General features: G+C 37.0%; 1 protein-coding gene across 8 annotated transcripts; it reads right to left on the bottom strand.

The window, feature by feature from the left end:
- Positions 1-1,168: 1,168 nt before the first annotated feature.
- Positions 1,169-17,756, bottom strand: LOC110371367 (ubiquitin carboxyl-terminal hydrolase 7). Of its 8 annotated transcripts, none has more exons than XM_064040972.1 (23): positions 17,724-17,756; positions 17,013-17,145; positions 15,121-15,242; positions 14,000-14,328; positions 13,730-13,893; positions 13,215-13,332; positions 12,856-12,997; positions 12,508-12,682; positions 12,038-12,230; positions 11,556-11,709; positions 10,964-11,100; positions 10,675-10,771; positions 10,247-10,483; positions 9,655-9,928; positions 8,880-8,971; positions 6,814-7,031; positions 6,332-6,439; positions 5,879-6,041; positions 5,457-5,578; positions 5,026-5,161; positions 4,344-4,502; positions 4,099-4,192; positions 1,169-3,980 (listed from the first exon to the last, which is right to left on the bottom strand). In XM_064040972.1, exons 2-23 carry the CDS (start codon positions 17,092-17,094, stop codon positions 3,865-3,867), a joined length of 3,432 nt encoding a protein of 1,143 aa, XP_063897042.1. In that variant the 5' UTR covers positions 17,095-17,145; positions 17,724-17,756; the 3' UTR covers positions 1,169-3,864. The 8 variants fall into 8 exon arrangements, with proteins under 8 accessions (XP_063897042.1, XP_063897027.1, XP_063897024.1 ...); XM_064040957.1 differs by lacking the exon at positions 17,724-17,756 and adding an exon at positions 17,238-17,671 and having other exon boundaries at positions 1,169-3,965; XM_064040954.1 differs by lacking the exon at positions 17,724-17,756 and adding an exon at positions 17,238-17,670.
- Between the last annotated feature and the right edge of the window lie 101 nt (positions 17,757-17,857).

Here is a 17,857-nt window from a genome sequence, read left to right as displayed (position 1 = left end):
TGTCGACGCACCTACCTACGCGCGTTCCTGCGGGAGTGCAGATCTGCATCATCGTGCGGGTTTTTCGCGCACTCACGCGCGTAGGTGCGTTTTGTAGAATCACTCTCATCGAGTTCCATTTTCAAATATACACGTCATGCCCATTCAAAATCACGCGCGTCACTGCGGGATCAGTGTGCCATACCATGCGTCTCGCCCCGCACCTACGCGCGGGGGTGCGTGTTTCTCCGCATGTATGTGCGTGATCCGCATGAACGCGCGTGGATGCATTTTCAGTGTGTTGGACTAAGCGTGTTTTCCATACAAACGGAGATATTTACAAGCAACGGAAAAAAACGCATCCACGCGCTACGCTGCATCATGCGGGGCAGTGTGATAATCGCCTAAGTTAGCCAATATCGCTTGGTCAGATTAGTTGCCAAATGGCAGCCGAGAACTTTCGTAGCTTCCGAAAAACGGAGAAACTCGGTGGTCACTCATCTCTCTCATAGTTATGGGGGAGTTATTCAGTGTAAACTTTATTACCTAAAAAATATACCTACCGATGACTGATATGCGCCAAAGGATATTGATGGGACTGACTACCGTTGATAAAATGCCGCTGCAGGTGAACCAAAACAATTAAATCTGGGTTGAACTAGAAGAAAATTACTTGAGGCATCGTGGTCCACCATATATTTCATCTTTTCGACGTCACCAGATATCATGCAAAATGTTTAAAGTGATTATGATTTCCTTTATCCCTTTATCGAGATTTTGCATCTGTTGTGTAGGAGAGATACATAAGTGTATCGTTTCCAAATATCCAATAGTTTGATCACCAAAAATAGACTTTCAATAATATAGATTTATTCCTTTTTGGCTATAAGTTTCCCTGGGTTTTCCTTGCATCGAAATTGAGGTATGCGCTATATCCCGGATCAAAAAACGATTGTATGCCCAAAACTGTTCTTATCAGTTAAACTCGCTCCAACATGATACCTACTTATTACACGTTATTGCGGTTACCACTTTTAGCTACAGCTTAATACTTATTAAAATAACCTTGTTTCATAAAGCACGATTCTCATGGAAATGAAGAAGCAGTACCTTTGGAATTTTAGGTTTCAAACTGGACTGATGGAGGAGGTACATCCTCAATCAAGGGAGTCTTACAAAACAAACCAAATAAAACAAATATAGGATTATATTCAGTGAAACATTCAAATCCAACATAACAAACATTGGAGTACTTTCAATGTTTGCACAAGCTGTATACAGACTCGCCTACGCAACGGGTTCGAACCTTGTAAGATAGCTGAATAGGTGAAACAACTAATAGATTATAATCCCATTTGCCACATTTTATTATCATCGGCACGTATCAGCTACTAAGCCACTATGTTGCTAAGATCTTTCAAAGTACCTCAAACCATGTTAATGAAAATAGCGCAACCAACACACATTGTTAACATAAAAATTAACGAGTTGAATAGAAACATTAGAAAGAAAACAATCTACACGCGGGGACATCGCTCTCACTCGTTTAGTCAATCTATATAATATTCTCGAGATGCGGAATAACGTTCTCCAGACACAAAATAATAACTAAAAAAGGGTATAAATTAAATTAAGCATTATCATTTCAAACCATTAAAAATGTCTTAAAACGTCTAAGGCATCTTTACGAAAACTTATTGTATTTTTTTCTTAATTTATTACATCATATATATACATAATTTCGACATAATCATTTATTTAAACGTAACATATCTCTGGCAGGTCAAGTAAAAAATTAAATAGTAACATTACATAAAGTTATACTTTGTGGAAAACCAGTGTTTAATTTCACTTCATATAACAATAATAAGCAATATTATCTCCAAGTCGCCGAGGGTTACACCTCACGACATATTGTTATCTACATCTTACACTTTTTACGAAACATGCAAAAAGTAAAGTTTTCCCCAAAATATAATTTTACAATGATCTTCTAAAATGAAAGATTCTGATTCAACCAATAATAAAATAGTAACACGTAGACCGCTTCGCTTTAGATCGCTCGGACGCTTTTAGCCAGAATTAACAATACAGTGCTAACGTTAAATCTATTATGTGCAATTAAACCTAGTGTACACTTGAGGCCGCTAAACGCTACGCCATCTTGCTGGTCTATTGTATACTAATTGATATCGTCTTTGCCTCAAACATACACCCGGGTGTTGGCAATTCGACAATCAATAAAACATTTTAAAATTCCGTATATAATATACTCCAATAATTTCTATAAAATCAGATTACACATGAGTTTTAGCGAGTGTCTTTTTAAACATTTTTAATAGAAAAGCACAAACCACCACAATGATTGTCGTTTGTTAAGGTATGTGCATTAGCTATGTACAGGCTTCACTAATATTTATTATCACAATACCGTCATTGTAGATACAAAATTATTCTTTTTTAAAACAATAAACATTCAAATTCACTTGCCAATCATGGTTGTTTGACATCAAATACCCATGACGCAAAACAGTAGGATTTTGAGCAGTCTAAGAAAGTTACTATCGTCAAGCTAATTTATTTATCTTGTAAAGTGATATAAAATTAATGTGTTGGATATATGTAAGCGTATATCGTTTATCACCAAATACATCTATTGTTGAAAATGAATGTCACTAAGAATTATATTTAATTGGCTGTATTTTATACCTTCGAATATTATACTATTACTATCATGCATTTCATTCAAACTCGATTACTATGTTCAACATTTATAATAAAATAGTTTTTAACATTACAAGCTTCTGAAAACTTTACTGTCATAATAACGAACGATCAGCAAGCCGATTTTAATTTAACTGTAAATACTTCTTTATATTACACTAGTTTGTTAATATAGTTAATCAAACAAGCGTCAACACACAGAGGCACATTTTATTACTATTCAAATTCATGTCTAAACATAGTTGTCTTGTATATTCAGTGAAAATGCTTTACATTGCCGAATCACCCCGAATACCGCCGGCGAGCGAGGCCGAGGCTCCCGAGGCGGCCGCCGACACGCGGCACAACGCCGCCCCAGCCGCGCTCGCAGACCGGCCTCAGTACATTAAACATAATCAAACAGCAGTGGACATAACTTGATGTAGGAGGCCACGTGATTCACTCACTGGTTACAGAAGGTGTGTTAGACACAGAGCCTTGGAATCGCTGGAGCGTACTGTCCGTACGATACAAATAAACATAGATTTTACCGATACATGCACTCTACTACGAAGCTACACTACGTGACCATGCCCCTGCATTGAGTTTCAATCGTCGGTCACGTTGATTTAATTTATTTACTGTTAAATTACAATTAAATATTTAAAATATGAACGTGATTTATAACCATAAAACTTACTAATGCCACCGATAGAAAGTAAATTATAACGCTATACATGAACAAATATGATGGATAATACTCGATTGTGTCACTTTACCAGCGAGACTTCTCCTGCTTCGATGTCGACGCTAACACAATTACTCGACGGCCAAACAAAGCTACTGTTCCAAATTATCATAAAAGCAATTTTCTAGCAGGACTAATCTGTGGCCTCAGTGTCTGTTACACATAACGTTCAGAATCAGTTTCCTACGTAGAATAAATAGGGTGATAAAGGAAGTCAAATTGGTGTTAGCGATGCACGTAATAAGTAGATAAGGCTATTATTTGTTGCGTATCCGGACGATAGTAACACTGCACGAGCAATACACATATTGAATAAAGTTCATGGATAAACGAAGAAGCCAAATAAATTATGGAGTGGTCCAGAGTAGGAAATGATTAAGTATAATATGTATGTGTGTGTGGTACTATCGCGCGGCTGCGAGCGAGGCGGCGGCTCAGTTGTATATCTTGATGGCCTTCTCTAGGCAGTTGACGCGGGACCGCTTGGGCGTCTTGTTGATGTGCTCCAGCCCCAGCCACGGCCGGGCCGTCGCGTCTGGAAGGGACAGATCTAGATTAAATTTTAGCACACATTCTTTTGAGGATTGGCTCTATTGTAACATAGAATTTTGACTAAAACTGAAAGTTCCAAAACATGACACGAATTTAAAAGCCGGGTTGATACTCACTCGCGTTACTACTTGGCCTGAAGTCGTAAATGTTTATTGTCGCTCCTTCACTTATGTAGTTAGGTCTGCCATTTGTCACTATAGCGAAATTGTACTGAAAAAGAAACGAAAGAAAAACTGTTATTAAACATTGGCCTCACGGGGCATCACAATCTCAACATAAAAATATATTTTAAAATAAAATCTACATACATACTTTTATTTATCAAAACAAAAAAAAATGAGAAAATAGTTTTGAAACCTACCTTTTCCCACTCCTTGTCGGGTATGTCGAGCTTCTTCTGCAGGCGGTCCTTGACGGCCTGGAAGGGCTCGTTGTGCTTGACGCGCGCGTAGAAGGGGATGCCGAACGTCGCGTACACCTGCTTGTGGAAATGTGCGCACGGCACTATTATCTCGTCCTCCTGGAATGTACAAAGTTCCGTTTATTGAATTTTATTAAACTTAGTCATTACACTATATCCCGTAAATAAAGCAGCCTTCCTTGAGAATCAGATTTTAATCGACCCTATGATTACAGATACGAAAAGTATAAAAAAAACGATGGTCTGTAAATTCGGTTTACTAACGATAGTTGAACGTGACAACATGAGTAGCTGTTTTTTGTTTTTTCATGCGTGCAGCCGGCTCCATCGATTTATAAGACGTTGTCACGTCAAAAAAACTTTCAAGAGAAAAAAAGAATTAATTACACATTGCGGCTACTGACAAACTATTATTAAGACGCTTATAATATTAGCTTCACTTGTAACGTATGTAAGAATATCTTGGAATCTTTATTTCACCCGCTTCCCATTCATTCATTACGATGAAATTTTGCACGCGCTCTGAGTTCTGATGATAATGCATGACTAGCGTGTTTTATATTTTTCTCTATAGTCAAAAACACTATCTTTATATTCTACTGTATTTTTTTGTGAACTTTACCTGCAAATTGAGCTCATCTCTGGGTATCTCCTCTATTCTGTAGAGTCTGGGCGGTGATATGGTGACCTGGTCCAGCGTCAGCTCAGGATCGGGACCGGGTAATACTTTGTGACACGACACCTCCACGATCCTTAACCTGAACACATATTTTAAACCATGTTATCTTTACTTGTATGCAATGAATATAACGAAACTATGTAACTTAAAGCTACAGTTCATATGCGGAGGATATATGACTAAAGACTATATTGTATCTGGATATAAGAAAGAGTTCCCTCGGGACGCGAGATATACCAAAACGAAACGACTAGTAGACAATTAGACATATATTTATTTCTAATTCTCCTCACTTTAGAAGCGTCTCAAACTTTCCTTAAATAACTTTTTCATGAAAAGAAGATTTTTCTATTTAAATGTGGTATTGTACTCACGTTCCAGAACCATCGGGCGACATTTCAACAACTTTAGCTGCCTCTTGTAAGATGTCTGACACCTTACCTCCTTTGTTTGGATATAAAATTAATTCCTTATCTTCTTTATAATTTGGACCAACCTGCAAAAAGAACATAAATGATTTACAGAACTTATAACTATGTGCTTCTTACGGCCAGTTTCTTCATCAAAAGTTAAAGTAATGTTTAAAGTAAAAGTAACGGTCAAATTGGTTTTTTCAAGTGTAAAGTGACAGCAAAATTCATAGAAAAATTTAATTTAACCGTTACTTTAACTTTAGACATTATTACATTACTATGACTTTTAGACATTACTATGACTTTTACTTTAGCTTTTAACTTTTGATGAAGAAACTGGCTGTTAGTAAACTTATTTTAATCAAAAATGTAATCTTTCTTACCCATAAACATTTAAACTGTTTCTTGTTATCCAATTCATTAACTTTAATAGATAATATCTGGTAGAACAACTTCTTAGGGCACTTTGGTTTACAGTACACTAGCAAATCTTTAAGTATTCCGTCGTATGAGTATCTCAGTGGAAGTCCCGGGGTATCCTTGTAGCTGCAACAAATTTAACAACAGTTGATCACACCACGTCGCCTTGTTCTTAAATTAATCTACGTATTTGTTAAGGCTTCCCATCCACGTCAGACTTTTTGTGTTACAGATAAGGGCCGATTTTTTAAAGATATTCTGACAATGGTTTCCCTTTAGTGTTCTTCTCCTACAAAAAATCGGTCACCTATTTATCGGACTTAGGCGACTGCCTAAAGACAGTTTGATCTATTTTTTCACGACATATTAATAAGAACACATCTGTGACAGTAAAATATATAATATAAAATACTAACTTTTGACACTTGAAGAACTGTATTAAGTAGGGGTCGACATTGAGCCGCTGTCCTACTGCCCGCGCCATCTGATCATAGCGCATCTGCATCGACAGCTCCATTGTAAACCTATGAAAAAAGATTACAAAATTATAAGAAGTACCAGTATTGACTTTGGTAAAGTCTGGAAACTAAACTTCCATGACCAGCCGCTCACTCTGCCAGACCCTTTTCCTTCGAAACCCATAACAAACAGATGTAGAATTGATAATTTATGATACAATTCGATTATTTCAAGGGGCTTCGCCAGGCGTGACTGGCCGCGAGTTACTTTTGGATAAAATTTTCATCAACAGAATAGACATATAGTCTATTGAATGAGGTATTGAATGACGTGGTGTCTAAAACACCACATCCCGCATTTTAAGAGGTAAGAGAGGTTTATATTACTGAAAGGGAATAAAACGAGTCTTAATAAGCAAGTAAATAACAAAAAAGCTCACCCAGGATCATTAGGAACAGTCTTATCGACAAACTGCACTTCGACCTTGTAGAATATGTACTTGAAGTAGTCCTGGCAGGTAGGCAGCTCCAAGTCCTCGTGTCGATGGTCGGCGCGCTCGAACACAATGATGTCGCCGTCCATCAGCTCGTCCAATACCTGGCCGCGTGCACACGACTCAACCCGAGGGTAGCCCGCCTTATGCCCTCCCTCCGTAGTTTGTGGCGTATAACAATATGCGTGGGATATGCTACCTCATTTCATATGTGACCTCATTACAAACTACATGCTCATGTTCTTTTTTTGTATATGACAGCGAAACAACCAATAACAATTATGTTTCTTTTTTATTCTTAATTTAAAATGCTTTTTTTATATAAGACGGGGAAACAGCCAATAATAATTAGGTATTTTTTTGTTCTTAATTTAAAATGCTTCAATGTCTATTGAGCTCTCTAATTGAGTGTACAATAGGAACATTTTCCCACGGGGTTTTTAGATATGCATAATGACTGCGCATATTGATTATGTTAACTACTTTGTTGAAGCCATACTAGTCTTAGTGAATATTTAATCTTAGCAAGCTTGAATTGTTGTATATCTCATCCTGGGCTCAAACCAACAAATGAAAATGGTACTTTTACTTTTTAAGTGTATACTCTCTTCTTCTTCCATGAAATAGAAGACTGTATACTAAAAAAGCCATTAAAAGATTTAAAATATTTATGGTAACCACTTTATTGTTGTTTTGGGCTCAGTATGAAACTAATTCAAAGCTTTCTAAAGTCCAATACACACTAATGTATTTGGTGCCAAATTAACGCATGTTGATATACGACACAATCCTATGGAGAGCTGACGCAAGTGGTGATACAAGTAAACCAGAATAATGAGGCAGTGTGTATGGTCTGCTCGTGATTAAAATAAAGACCATGGATCATGTCTAGCACAGGACACGAAACACGCTCCAATTTCAAACGAAAAAGCAAAGGTTATTGCCCGATATATCACGTATAATTTATTTTAAGACAAATGTGTTGACGTGGTTATCCTGTGGTAAACATATCCATGAAAGTGAGTCACTCAAGTAGCTTAAAAATTAATCAAATAAGCTGGTGTTTGGGAATGATTTTAATTGAGAGGAGGATTATGAGGACTAGCTGATACATACAAATGATAAATATTACAGCACTGTTCAGAGAGCGAATTTACATTTGTCTAGCATTTTCCCAACTACGTAGTGCATTGGGCTTTCAAGTCTTATTAGATACACATGTACAAATTAGGTATTTTATATGGAGCGTCTGCACAAACAGGAAATTATATGAATCTCAACTCAAAATAACGCATTACGGCCGTTTCCAATAATGTATCCATTGTTTTGCTGACTACTGATAGGAATTCGACATTGATATAATGTCAAAATTCTACGTCTAGCTAGCAAATCAATAAATACTAAGAATATTGGGAATGGCCAATTAACAAATAAGAGCCAGATGTTATGTGATACTCGCAAAATAAAATTAATAAGCTTCAAGCTTCGTGACCTCGAGTTCGAAGTATTTTATTTATTATTACGCACAAGCGCTTGGGTTATAAGCACGGATGACGTAATCCTATGGAATGTTAAGGAAGAATTTATTTTCGTAAGTGGAGGAAAAAATCTCTGGACAAAACAATAACATTGAAAATAAATAACGGGTTTTAAGGTCTGAACAGTGCCACTTGAAGTAACGCAGTATGATAAATGATAATAAATAATTAATTACTTATAAATACTATACCTGAGCCAGCAATACCTGAATGTGGGATCAAACTAGAACTAAAATCGATCATAACATTACACTATTTTATTCCTAATCAAGTTCTAGGAGACATTAATATAATTTAACATGGAATTTACCAAAACTATTCTTATTAGTCACAAGGTTACACCAATATATACTTTATGATCTCTTATATGGAAGTTAAGACTCATCTAAATACATATTTACTTGGGAAGATATTTGTAGAGTAAAAGCTTACAACTAGTGAATGGTTTGATAGGATAAAACTGATAAATAATACCTTTTCAAGCGGCTCACTGTAGTTGTTGATCTTCTCAACAAAGTCAGGTTTGATCTCTTCATATAAGACAAGTGGAGTATCAGGAGGGAAACCTAAAGACAAAAACACGTTAGTTACAATATTGAATCCAGATCTGTGCAAATGTCCAAATCTCCGAATCTTTTAATGTTAGGAAGCCGCACTATTCCCGGGTGAGAAAAGTGATATTTTATCCAGTAAGGGGAAAGTATTTTCCATGAGATGTGGGTGAAACCGCGAAAAACAGCTAGTATATAACAAAAAAGTGACGCTGAAATCCATTTCGGAATCCATTACAGAATGATGATGGAAATATTATGTAAATACGAAATTAATATTCATTGCTTTCAAGTTCAACAAACTCATTGACTCTATCGGCAGAATCATATTTAATAACATAATTAATGATAGATTTAAATAACCTGTTATGTTTAGATACCTAGACTATTCAAAATTCTAAAAGACAATGATAAACTGCTTTCATATTATTACTGATACTTTGTCCCTATTTAAATTATAATTTAACAAAGTCCACACAGTGGAATCACAGTTTGTGCTAAGTTTAAACTGTCATCCTATTACTATTAAAATTGTGATTATAGAGGTACAGTCCAAACAATGGAGTCACAGCCTGTTTAGAATTCTGAAAATATGCTGAAGTGTAGGTGTCTTCATGACTTCAAGAGAACAGAAAAAGTTCTTTCAAAACAACAAAACCTTAATTCGATAATCGATATTCATTAAACCGAACACTAACCTGCACGCTTATTGAGTATCGGTATAAGATCAGCGGGCTTGCTGGCAATCGGCAAGTAGTGATGTCCACAATAATGAATGCGCTTCTGTTTTGGGTCGTAAAACTTGAAGAACAGTACAACGTCATTTTCCTTGTCGAAGGTCGGTAGTGCACTGAAGCCGGAGTCGGGAGGTAACATCTCTAGGAATATGTTCCAAGGGTTCATGTTTTCGGAGACGTCGGCCACGGTCTTGTGTTGATCGTTGACGATGTCTAGGCAAGTCGGTCTGCAGGTCTGTTGGAGGAAATTTTGTTGATTATATAATTTGGGTAACGAAACTTTGTCAACTCATTCAAGTCTAGTAAATATAAGGTGGAAATGGTCTAATAAGCTTTATTTAGGTTTGTTTAAAACTGTATGAAGAAGAAACATTTTATGCGCAAGTTTCCTGGATGGAAGTTTCTAAGATCGTACAAGGTTTCGCCAATATACTACTGTTTCTAAGGTCTGTTTATCTGTTATCGTTGTCTTGGGTCTTACTAAGTTGAAAAACCCTGCCCTAGACCTACAACTAAGTACGCGGGTACTTGAAGTCAGAGCTACAACCCTCACCTGGTTAGAGCGTGCACTGAAGGGCCAGGGCCTGAGCTGCTTGAGCGGGTACTTGAAGTTCTCCGCCAGCATCTCCATGAGGTCGGCGACGGTGGCCTGCTTGCGCACGCGGAACACGCGGTAGTGCGCCCGCTCGGGGTCGTACAGGTCATTGCCCTGGTGACCGTCGAAGGCTTCTTCCAGTACTACGTTCACGTTCATGTATAAGTGGGCTTCGTTGCGCTCTTTGCGACGGATCTGGGGGAGAAATGGTAGGATTATTTTGAGTGGTATTGAAATATAACGTCTTTGTCAATACTTTGAACATTTGTGATTTCTTATCATTGCACTTTTTTAGTTAAAAAATTCAAGACAGCTCTAATACAAATATGCTTGTCATCCTGAAGTCTAGGGCAAGGTTTAACGTATTCAAAAGGTTCCTTCCTTACAGTTTCAATCCTCTTTTCTTCAGCGAGCCTTTCGCTCAACTCTGTAGGAATGTCAGCCTGAGTGACCTCTTGCAAGACAGTCTTCAACTGTGAATCCCTGGAAATCAACATAAAAATATTAACTTGCAGGACATCACAATTTAACTAGTCATGGTCTACACGATTCTCGTACATGTAAAATTCGTTCGATTCGATGTCTATGTAGGCATGACCAGCAAAAACACAACTGAATTTCACATTGACAAATGTAAATAGTTTTCTTTATATACAGTATGGATAAATAGCTTACCTAATATAAACCAACATGTAAGCGTTGGTGCAATGGCGCACGGTCAACGCCATGTCCTCGTCGTGGCCGCCGTAGTTGTACTCGATGGCTTCCTGCTTCGTGCAGCGGGACACTACATCGTCGTCGAACTTGCACCACTGCATCACAAAAGAGGTTTTATTTAGTACTTATGTATGTTATTGGCGTTGATTCTATATTGTGGAAGCATTAAATTGGAAGGATGCAGCCACTTGGTTCATCTGTTAGCACCTATTTAAAAACCATTTATTTAATATAATTTGTCCAGCCTCCTCCCAACTATGTTGGAGTCACCTTGCAAATGCAAGAGAGTACCATTGTTATACACAGAGCAACTACCGTCCTGACAGTAGTTGCTGATTTTCACAAACAAACCAATACCCCTAGAGTACTAGTTGTAGACTTTCTATATTCCGACCACTCCTCTAAAATGACAGCTAGGTCCCATATTCAGTCCACGTTCAAGCGCAACTTCGTCATCCCGTCGCGATTTTCACTAAGCCTCAGATCCTCAAAAATATTTCCTCAAACACTACCAATAAATTAAATTTCACTATTAGAAACTATATCTCACCTTCCCGTCGCCCTTAGGGTTGATGAAGACCACATAGTGACCTCCGTGATTATCTCCCGAGTGTACCAGCACCGCGTGTAACGTGTAGTCTGCTGGCGTCTCCGGCTTCTCTTGAAGATATGCGTCCAAGTTGATGTGCTCGTAGAACTCGAACCTGTAGGTATAATTAGGTTATGTTAAAGAATATAAAATAATTTAGAACATCAAAAAAATGGGTTGGTATGTATCCTCGAAATTAGTCTTGAGAGGAATTCATATGACAATAATTGAACTCGGAAATTAATCATATAGCTCTTGCACACTTCTTGCGCAATCATAAAGATGATGAAATTTTTTGACTAAAAACTCTCTGGAACTACTGAACTGAATCCAGAAATTATTTTAATAACATTTGAAATCTTTTATGTTAACTTTTAAATACAAAGATGCACATCGCTACCCTAGCTATGTCATTAGAATATTCACATTAATCCCTTACTTACCTATCATTAAACTTGACAGAGCTATCCGTGATGGGGTCATACTGGAACCTCATGAGGTGTAGATGCAGCACCGGCGGGAACGAAGCGAAGATCACTCCCTTCTCCGCCTCTTGGAGACCATGTTCCCCCGCGTCGTACTTGTTCTCACCATCTAGAGTCTCCGTACTGATGTAGTCTTTGAACGACTCATCGACTGGAATAAAATGTACAGCTTACTTAATATGTGCAAACAAAACAGTGGTACATACTTCTATTTCAGTTTATTTTAGTAAACCAGTGGTGTTGATTATATGTTTTACATACTTTATCTTACTCTTATCTTTACTAGTTTATGGCAGTAAATGATATTAATAATGTTCAATTTAAATAACTGACACAACACTTTTAATTTCAATCCAACTTTCCTGGTTGTTATAAAGTCCAAAGCACTGTTACTTTCACAAAAAGGCGTAATTTATTTGAATACTCACTATTCTTCTTCCCCTTAATATTAAGCTGTATATCGTAGAAGGTTTCGACGCGCGTACTGGACACGTTGACGTTCTTACACTTGATATATGAGGTCATCTTGCCCTCAAAGAGACGCGGAACCGTTCCCTCCACGCAAGTCCCCTTCATTTTACTCTCCAGTTTATCTAACAATACCTGGAATTAACATGCCTTGTGATTTCCACTTTGTCAAAGGAAATAATGACAACACTGAAATGCTGCCAAGTCTGTGAATTTATGGCTGTTTGAAGCTAATAGTGACGAAATTATAAGCATCTATAAATAACATCAAATTGAGCAATCAAAGTATGAGTGCGCTTAGAACTTACCCTAAGAAATTCTTGAACATCATGTTGCATAAAAGAATCCAATGTCTCCCAACCAAAACTCTTTGTTAGTTTCTTTGTGCCCACTGGTTTATCAGAAAATTGTAGTTCATAGAAAACTCTTTGCAATGCCAAAGCCACCGACCTAGGAAAAAGAAAATCAAGTCATCAGATATTTTGTTTTCTTTAGTATTTATCGAAAATAGCGCATCCATGATTTCGAATTGCCAAAATTGAGGAATTATTTTGCTGCGTTCTTCCAATTATCAGCGCGGCCTTCAATAGACATTAGTCAGGATAATCCACAAAGTTTCACTCTAAGTAATAGATACGTAGGATAGATTACAAAATCAGCCATTTACCTGGTACTGTCGTCAGATTCTGTTGGCATTTTATAAACGGCCTTACGTAGTTGATTTGTGAAATACAATGTTTGTAACAAGGAGTTCATGTAACACGTCGCACCTTGATTCTTGAGACCTGAAATAAACAAATAAAAAAAAAAACTTGCAGACTTGTTTACAGATAGTTTATAAGAGCAACTACCACGCTTTTCGCGCCCACGTGGAAGGGCGAATGTTTACACGAAGAAATTGTTTATTTCTTAGAAAATCGTATCTTCGAGACGAGATACGACGCAGTTACACCTACCCTTCCATATAAAAATAAAGGGTTCCATTGAAATTTAAGACCAGATTCAATGAACTGTTTTATAGGGCTATTACAGCTTTCAAGCTCTTGAGAGCATTAAACGCCAGAAGGTCGCGTACAAAATTGAAGCAGCCATTTGAGAATCATGCACGTCATTCAAAGCCATAGAAAGTCTTAAAGTGTACAATGAAATGAAAAGTTCCGTGATATGTTACACAAGACTTACCGACATAGCCGGTATGTTTCTTCGAGTCCCAAGAGACACCGTGCGGCGCCTCAGCGGTCACGTGGACCTCCAACGTGATTGCGTCGTCTTTTATGTAACCCTTTTCGGGATCCAAAACGTCGTTCCATGCCATGAAGTGGGAGAAACCCCAATCGTTCTCTTTGCTGGAGATATTACACATAAACATTAGATACAATAGAAAACAATCCATAACTACTTGATACATGCGATTGAAGATTGAATACTTGTATAGAAAAAGTAACAACAAACCTATAAAACAAGTGCTGGATCTTCCTGAAGAAAGGCTCGGTATCTGGCTTGTGGGAGATAAGTCTGAGTTCTGCCATAGCATAGCATGACCAACTGGAAGACTCGCTCTCCCCATTACACTGGAGGAAGAATCCGAGCGACTTCTGTTGTTGCCGGTCGGGGGACGGAGCTTGCCGGGGCATCACCATGATCTTCCACGGAAGATTCCGGACGAAACACGCCGGCGACAACACAGAATCTTTCAAATTCCTGAAGTTCTGTACCGTGAAACGGAATGTCGTTTCTGATCGCGCCTCGTCGTCCTCCATTTCGGCATCGAGACAGGCCAGCTGTGGGAAGGTAAACATCCTGCTGAATCTAATCTCAAGTTGTATGTCTGGTTTTATGCAAATGAATAACAAACTTTCTGAAAAACTGTTTATCATGAATTTCAGCAAGTATGAGGTCATAATATACGAGTTATTAAGAAAGGCAGTTCAGAGTCATAACAAAAGATATATGAATACACAGATGGACTCAAATGGCGCGAATGTACGATACTATCTATCAAATGGAACATCTAATACCATCATACAGATACGACGTATGTGTTATTAACAGGATACATGTTCACTTCGTAATAACCACTCTAGCATTCAAATGGCCTTAAATGTTATACAAGAATCGTAAATATTCGCACATTACTTATACAGCAACACGCGAATTCGTGATACTAGTATTATCTGATAAATTAGAACCCAATCTCTGTTTATCAGACCCTGTAGATACTTTGAGATTCAAATGCACTATACTGTCTCCTACACTTAGTGATTTGGTTTTCAAATGAGGAAAGTAGAAAATGGAGACAGAAATGACATTGTGGAACTCACTACTGTCTTTTGGACAGTTTGATACTTTTAAACTAGAGTTAGGACCTTTTGACAAAGAATCTAGCATTCCAAGTCAAGCTTTATGGTGACAAAGCAAAGTAAATAATAATACTATCTACTATCAGCACTATATCAGTCTGCTTTTCTATAGAGATTTTCAAAAACATTATCTGGTTCAATTTAGCTTGGTCATGATGTTTTGTAAAATTTCAATTTGCCTTTTGTTTTGACTCAACTGTCCATATTACTCACCGGCATGTCTGATGATGTGGTTTCCTGATTCTTCATGACTTCTCCCATGACTACCTCGCCGTTAGGACCTTTCATAAGATCGTCCTCCCAAGTCTTGTCAGTGACAGTGTCTACAGTTTCCACTGCAAGAGAACAAAGATAGCTACATTAGTACCAAGCTCCAGTCAACACATGATTCATACAATGTTTGACATTGAATTATTTACTTCTAAGATACTATATCTTGTAATCAATACACATGATATCAACTTCTGTGGGTGAGTGAAATTCAGTATCTAGTCTTAAAAGTATAGAAGTAATAATAATTTATCATGATTTGGATGAAGTGTACTTGTTTATCATGATTTTTAATTACCAGCAATTAAATAACAATGATACAACATAAAGAGAGTAAAAATACATGTTACCTCTACTTGATTTGGATTAACAACACACTAAAGTAAACTTAACAATTAAAATAGAACACAGCAACTATTCAGGAGAAACAAATCTGTCCATTGTTTTACAGATATGAATTTTGACAGTTGTTGTCACTTTGACAATGTATTAGAAGAAAGAAAAATACTATTTTCAGCCAGGTTTCTTCATAAAACCTTTTTTGTGACAACACAGATCATCTTTTAAAACTTTTGCAAGTGAAGTGCTATGCATTTTAATTATTAATCAAACCTGTGTTTTTTTATTTATAACAAAGCTAGTCATATTCACATAAAGCTAGACATGTAACAAATAAATACAGCTAGACATAAGACAGACATAAATTAAATTTTCATGACACACCCACCCCCACCAACAACCTAAATACTACATGGAATTCACCAAAATTGTATGAAGTATTGCAACCCATAGTCTTCTTGTAGTAAGTAGCTTCTGTCTTTGGTTGCACCCACAACCCAAAGTACTTTGTGGTATTCTGATATCTCAACTATATTACTACCAAGTTTCATAAAAATAACATTCAGCAGTTATTGCATAAAAGTGTTAAACATGTCCAAACACAGTTCTGCCTTCAGAATATTTGTAGGATAACTTCATCTGTATATAAATGTGCAAAAAAGAAGCTAAATTAATTTTAATGAAGTCTTAAATACAATAAAATGACATTTGTAATAGGTGACAATGTCTAAAGAGGATATCTAAAACCCTTTAAACTAATCAATGAATAAGCATGAACACATTTAACAGGCTTATCTAGCAGCTAGTGTGATAAAAATGATAATCAATATTATTCTTATAGTCTGCAACATATGAACACGAGTTTCCTCACTTGACAGTTTTGTTTATTTTTATGTTGTTAACTAATTCCTAAAAGTTGGCAGTAATACACACTATGACATGCATGGAAAGATCACATTGACATTAAACACACTGAGGCAAATACATAAACACATAAACTACACAATGTATTAAAAATAAACTGTTTTCAGACACTATGACAAACACAAACAGTAACTGATTAAATTAGCTATAACTAAATTCAATAAAATTACTTACATCAAACATACATTTAAGACAAAGATATTCTATAATTAGATATTTTCGTTTCACTCTCAAGACAGCGACTTGCACTTTTGAAACAAAGAAAGCTACACTCTAAATCTAATAAGTGAACATTCAAGTACACATTTTTATCGTGGTTTTATACTGCTGATTATCATTTGACAAAACAGATACAACAAATTAACAATGTCAACTTACTCAATACAATTTGAGGTTATGTAGCATAATCTATTTAACTTTAAGTTCAATAACACTTACAAATTAACGTAATAAGCGATTCTAAAATAAAACTATGATGAGTAATGGTTTCGTATGCGGTGTATTTAGGTGTTACCTGGGCAATGTGTGGGAGAGGCAGTAGATTACAATGTAAATATTGTGACATGACTAACCATCTTGAGTCTCCATCTCCTCCACCTGGTTCACATTAGAGTCGTGCTGCTGCTGCCTGTCCGGTGCAGGCGTGTGGTTCATGTTAGCCGGGCGCGCCACGGGGGACTCTCGCCCACTACTCTTGGTTATTTCCTGAACAAATATTCCACCATAAGAACAGACTGTACGCACACAGCTTATTCGCACTTATGACGTCCGAACTCCGATTACTGCACTTCACGTACCTCTAACGCTAGGGGATTGCTCCCTTTGAACTTGGTGATTATCCGAACCTTTCTCATCAACTCGGGTGCCCTGCGTGTTTGGGTTTTTACTTGTCTTCAACGTTATGCTGTTAATTTTCAAAGAGTGTTTACTAGCGGCGCGGCCGATGTCTGCAAATTTCAACACAAGGGCCCGATAATAGATAGGAACGCTAATAGCACATTCCTAATCTTATAATCATTGCCAGATTAAGTAGATCACTCTGTCGTATAGCGGTAAAACAGGAATATTCTACAACGTATCCGGGAAAAGACTTATTTTCGCGAAAATAAACAAAATGGTGGATGTTAATTTAATTTCTGGCTTCGGATGTGTGGCCCGGTTTGATCGACGAATGCACCATTTTATCATTCTCTCACATTCACCCTAGTGTTGTGCACGCTTTGTAATTTTTCGGTAATTTGCTATGTATTTCAGAAAATAAATAGTTATATTTTAGTAGTTACCTTGTTAATCGTAACAGCAAGAGTTCGTAGTTGACAGAATATACTCTAGTCTAATGTCTTAAAAGCTCAATCGTCCTTCTAGAAAACATGTTTCAAAAATATTTCTGTAACAATTCATTTAAAAAAGTGGAAAT

This window comes from Helicoverpa armigera, chromosome 2 (genome assembly GCF_030705265.1).
Source record: "Helicoverpa armigera isolate CAAS_96S chromosome 2, ASM3070526v1, whole genome shotgun sequence".
In the NCBI taxonomy this organism is placed as follows: Eukaryota; Metazoa; Arthropoda; class Insecta; order Lepidoptera; family Noctuidae; genus Helicoverpa; species Helicoverpa armigera.
Note: the sequence above shows the minus strand (reverse complement) of the source record. Positions and strands in the feature narration are given on the sequence as shown.

What these genes read in the sequence shown, in the direction of transcription:
- LOC110371367 (XM_064040954.1), bottom strand. Translation starts at nt 17,294, where the DNA reads ATGAGAAAGGTTCGGATAATCACCAAGTTCAAAGGGAGCAATCCCCTA. An exon ending in ATGTTCAAGAATTTCTTAGG is followed by an intron (nt 12,683 to 12,855) that starts GTAAGTTCTAAG and finishes TGTTAATTCCAG; the next exon opens with GTATTGTTAGATAAACTGGA. An exon ending in GAGATGAGCTCAATTTGCAG is followed by an intron (nt 4,503 to 5,025) that starts GTAAAGTTCACA and finishes TGTACATTCCAG; the next exon opens with GAGGACGAGATAATAGTGCC.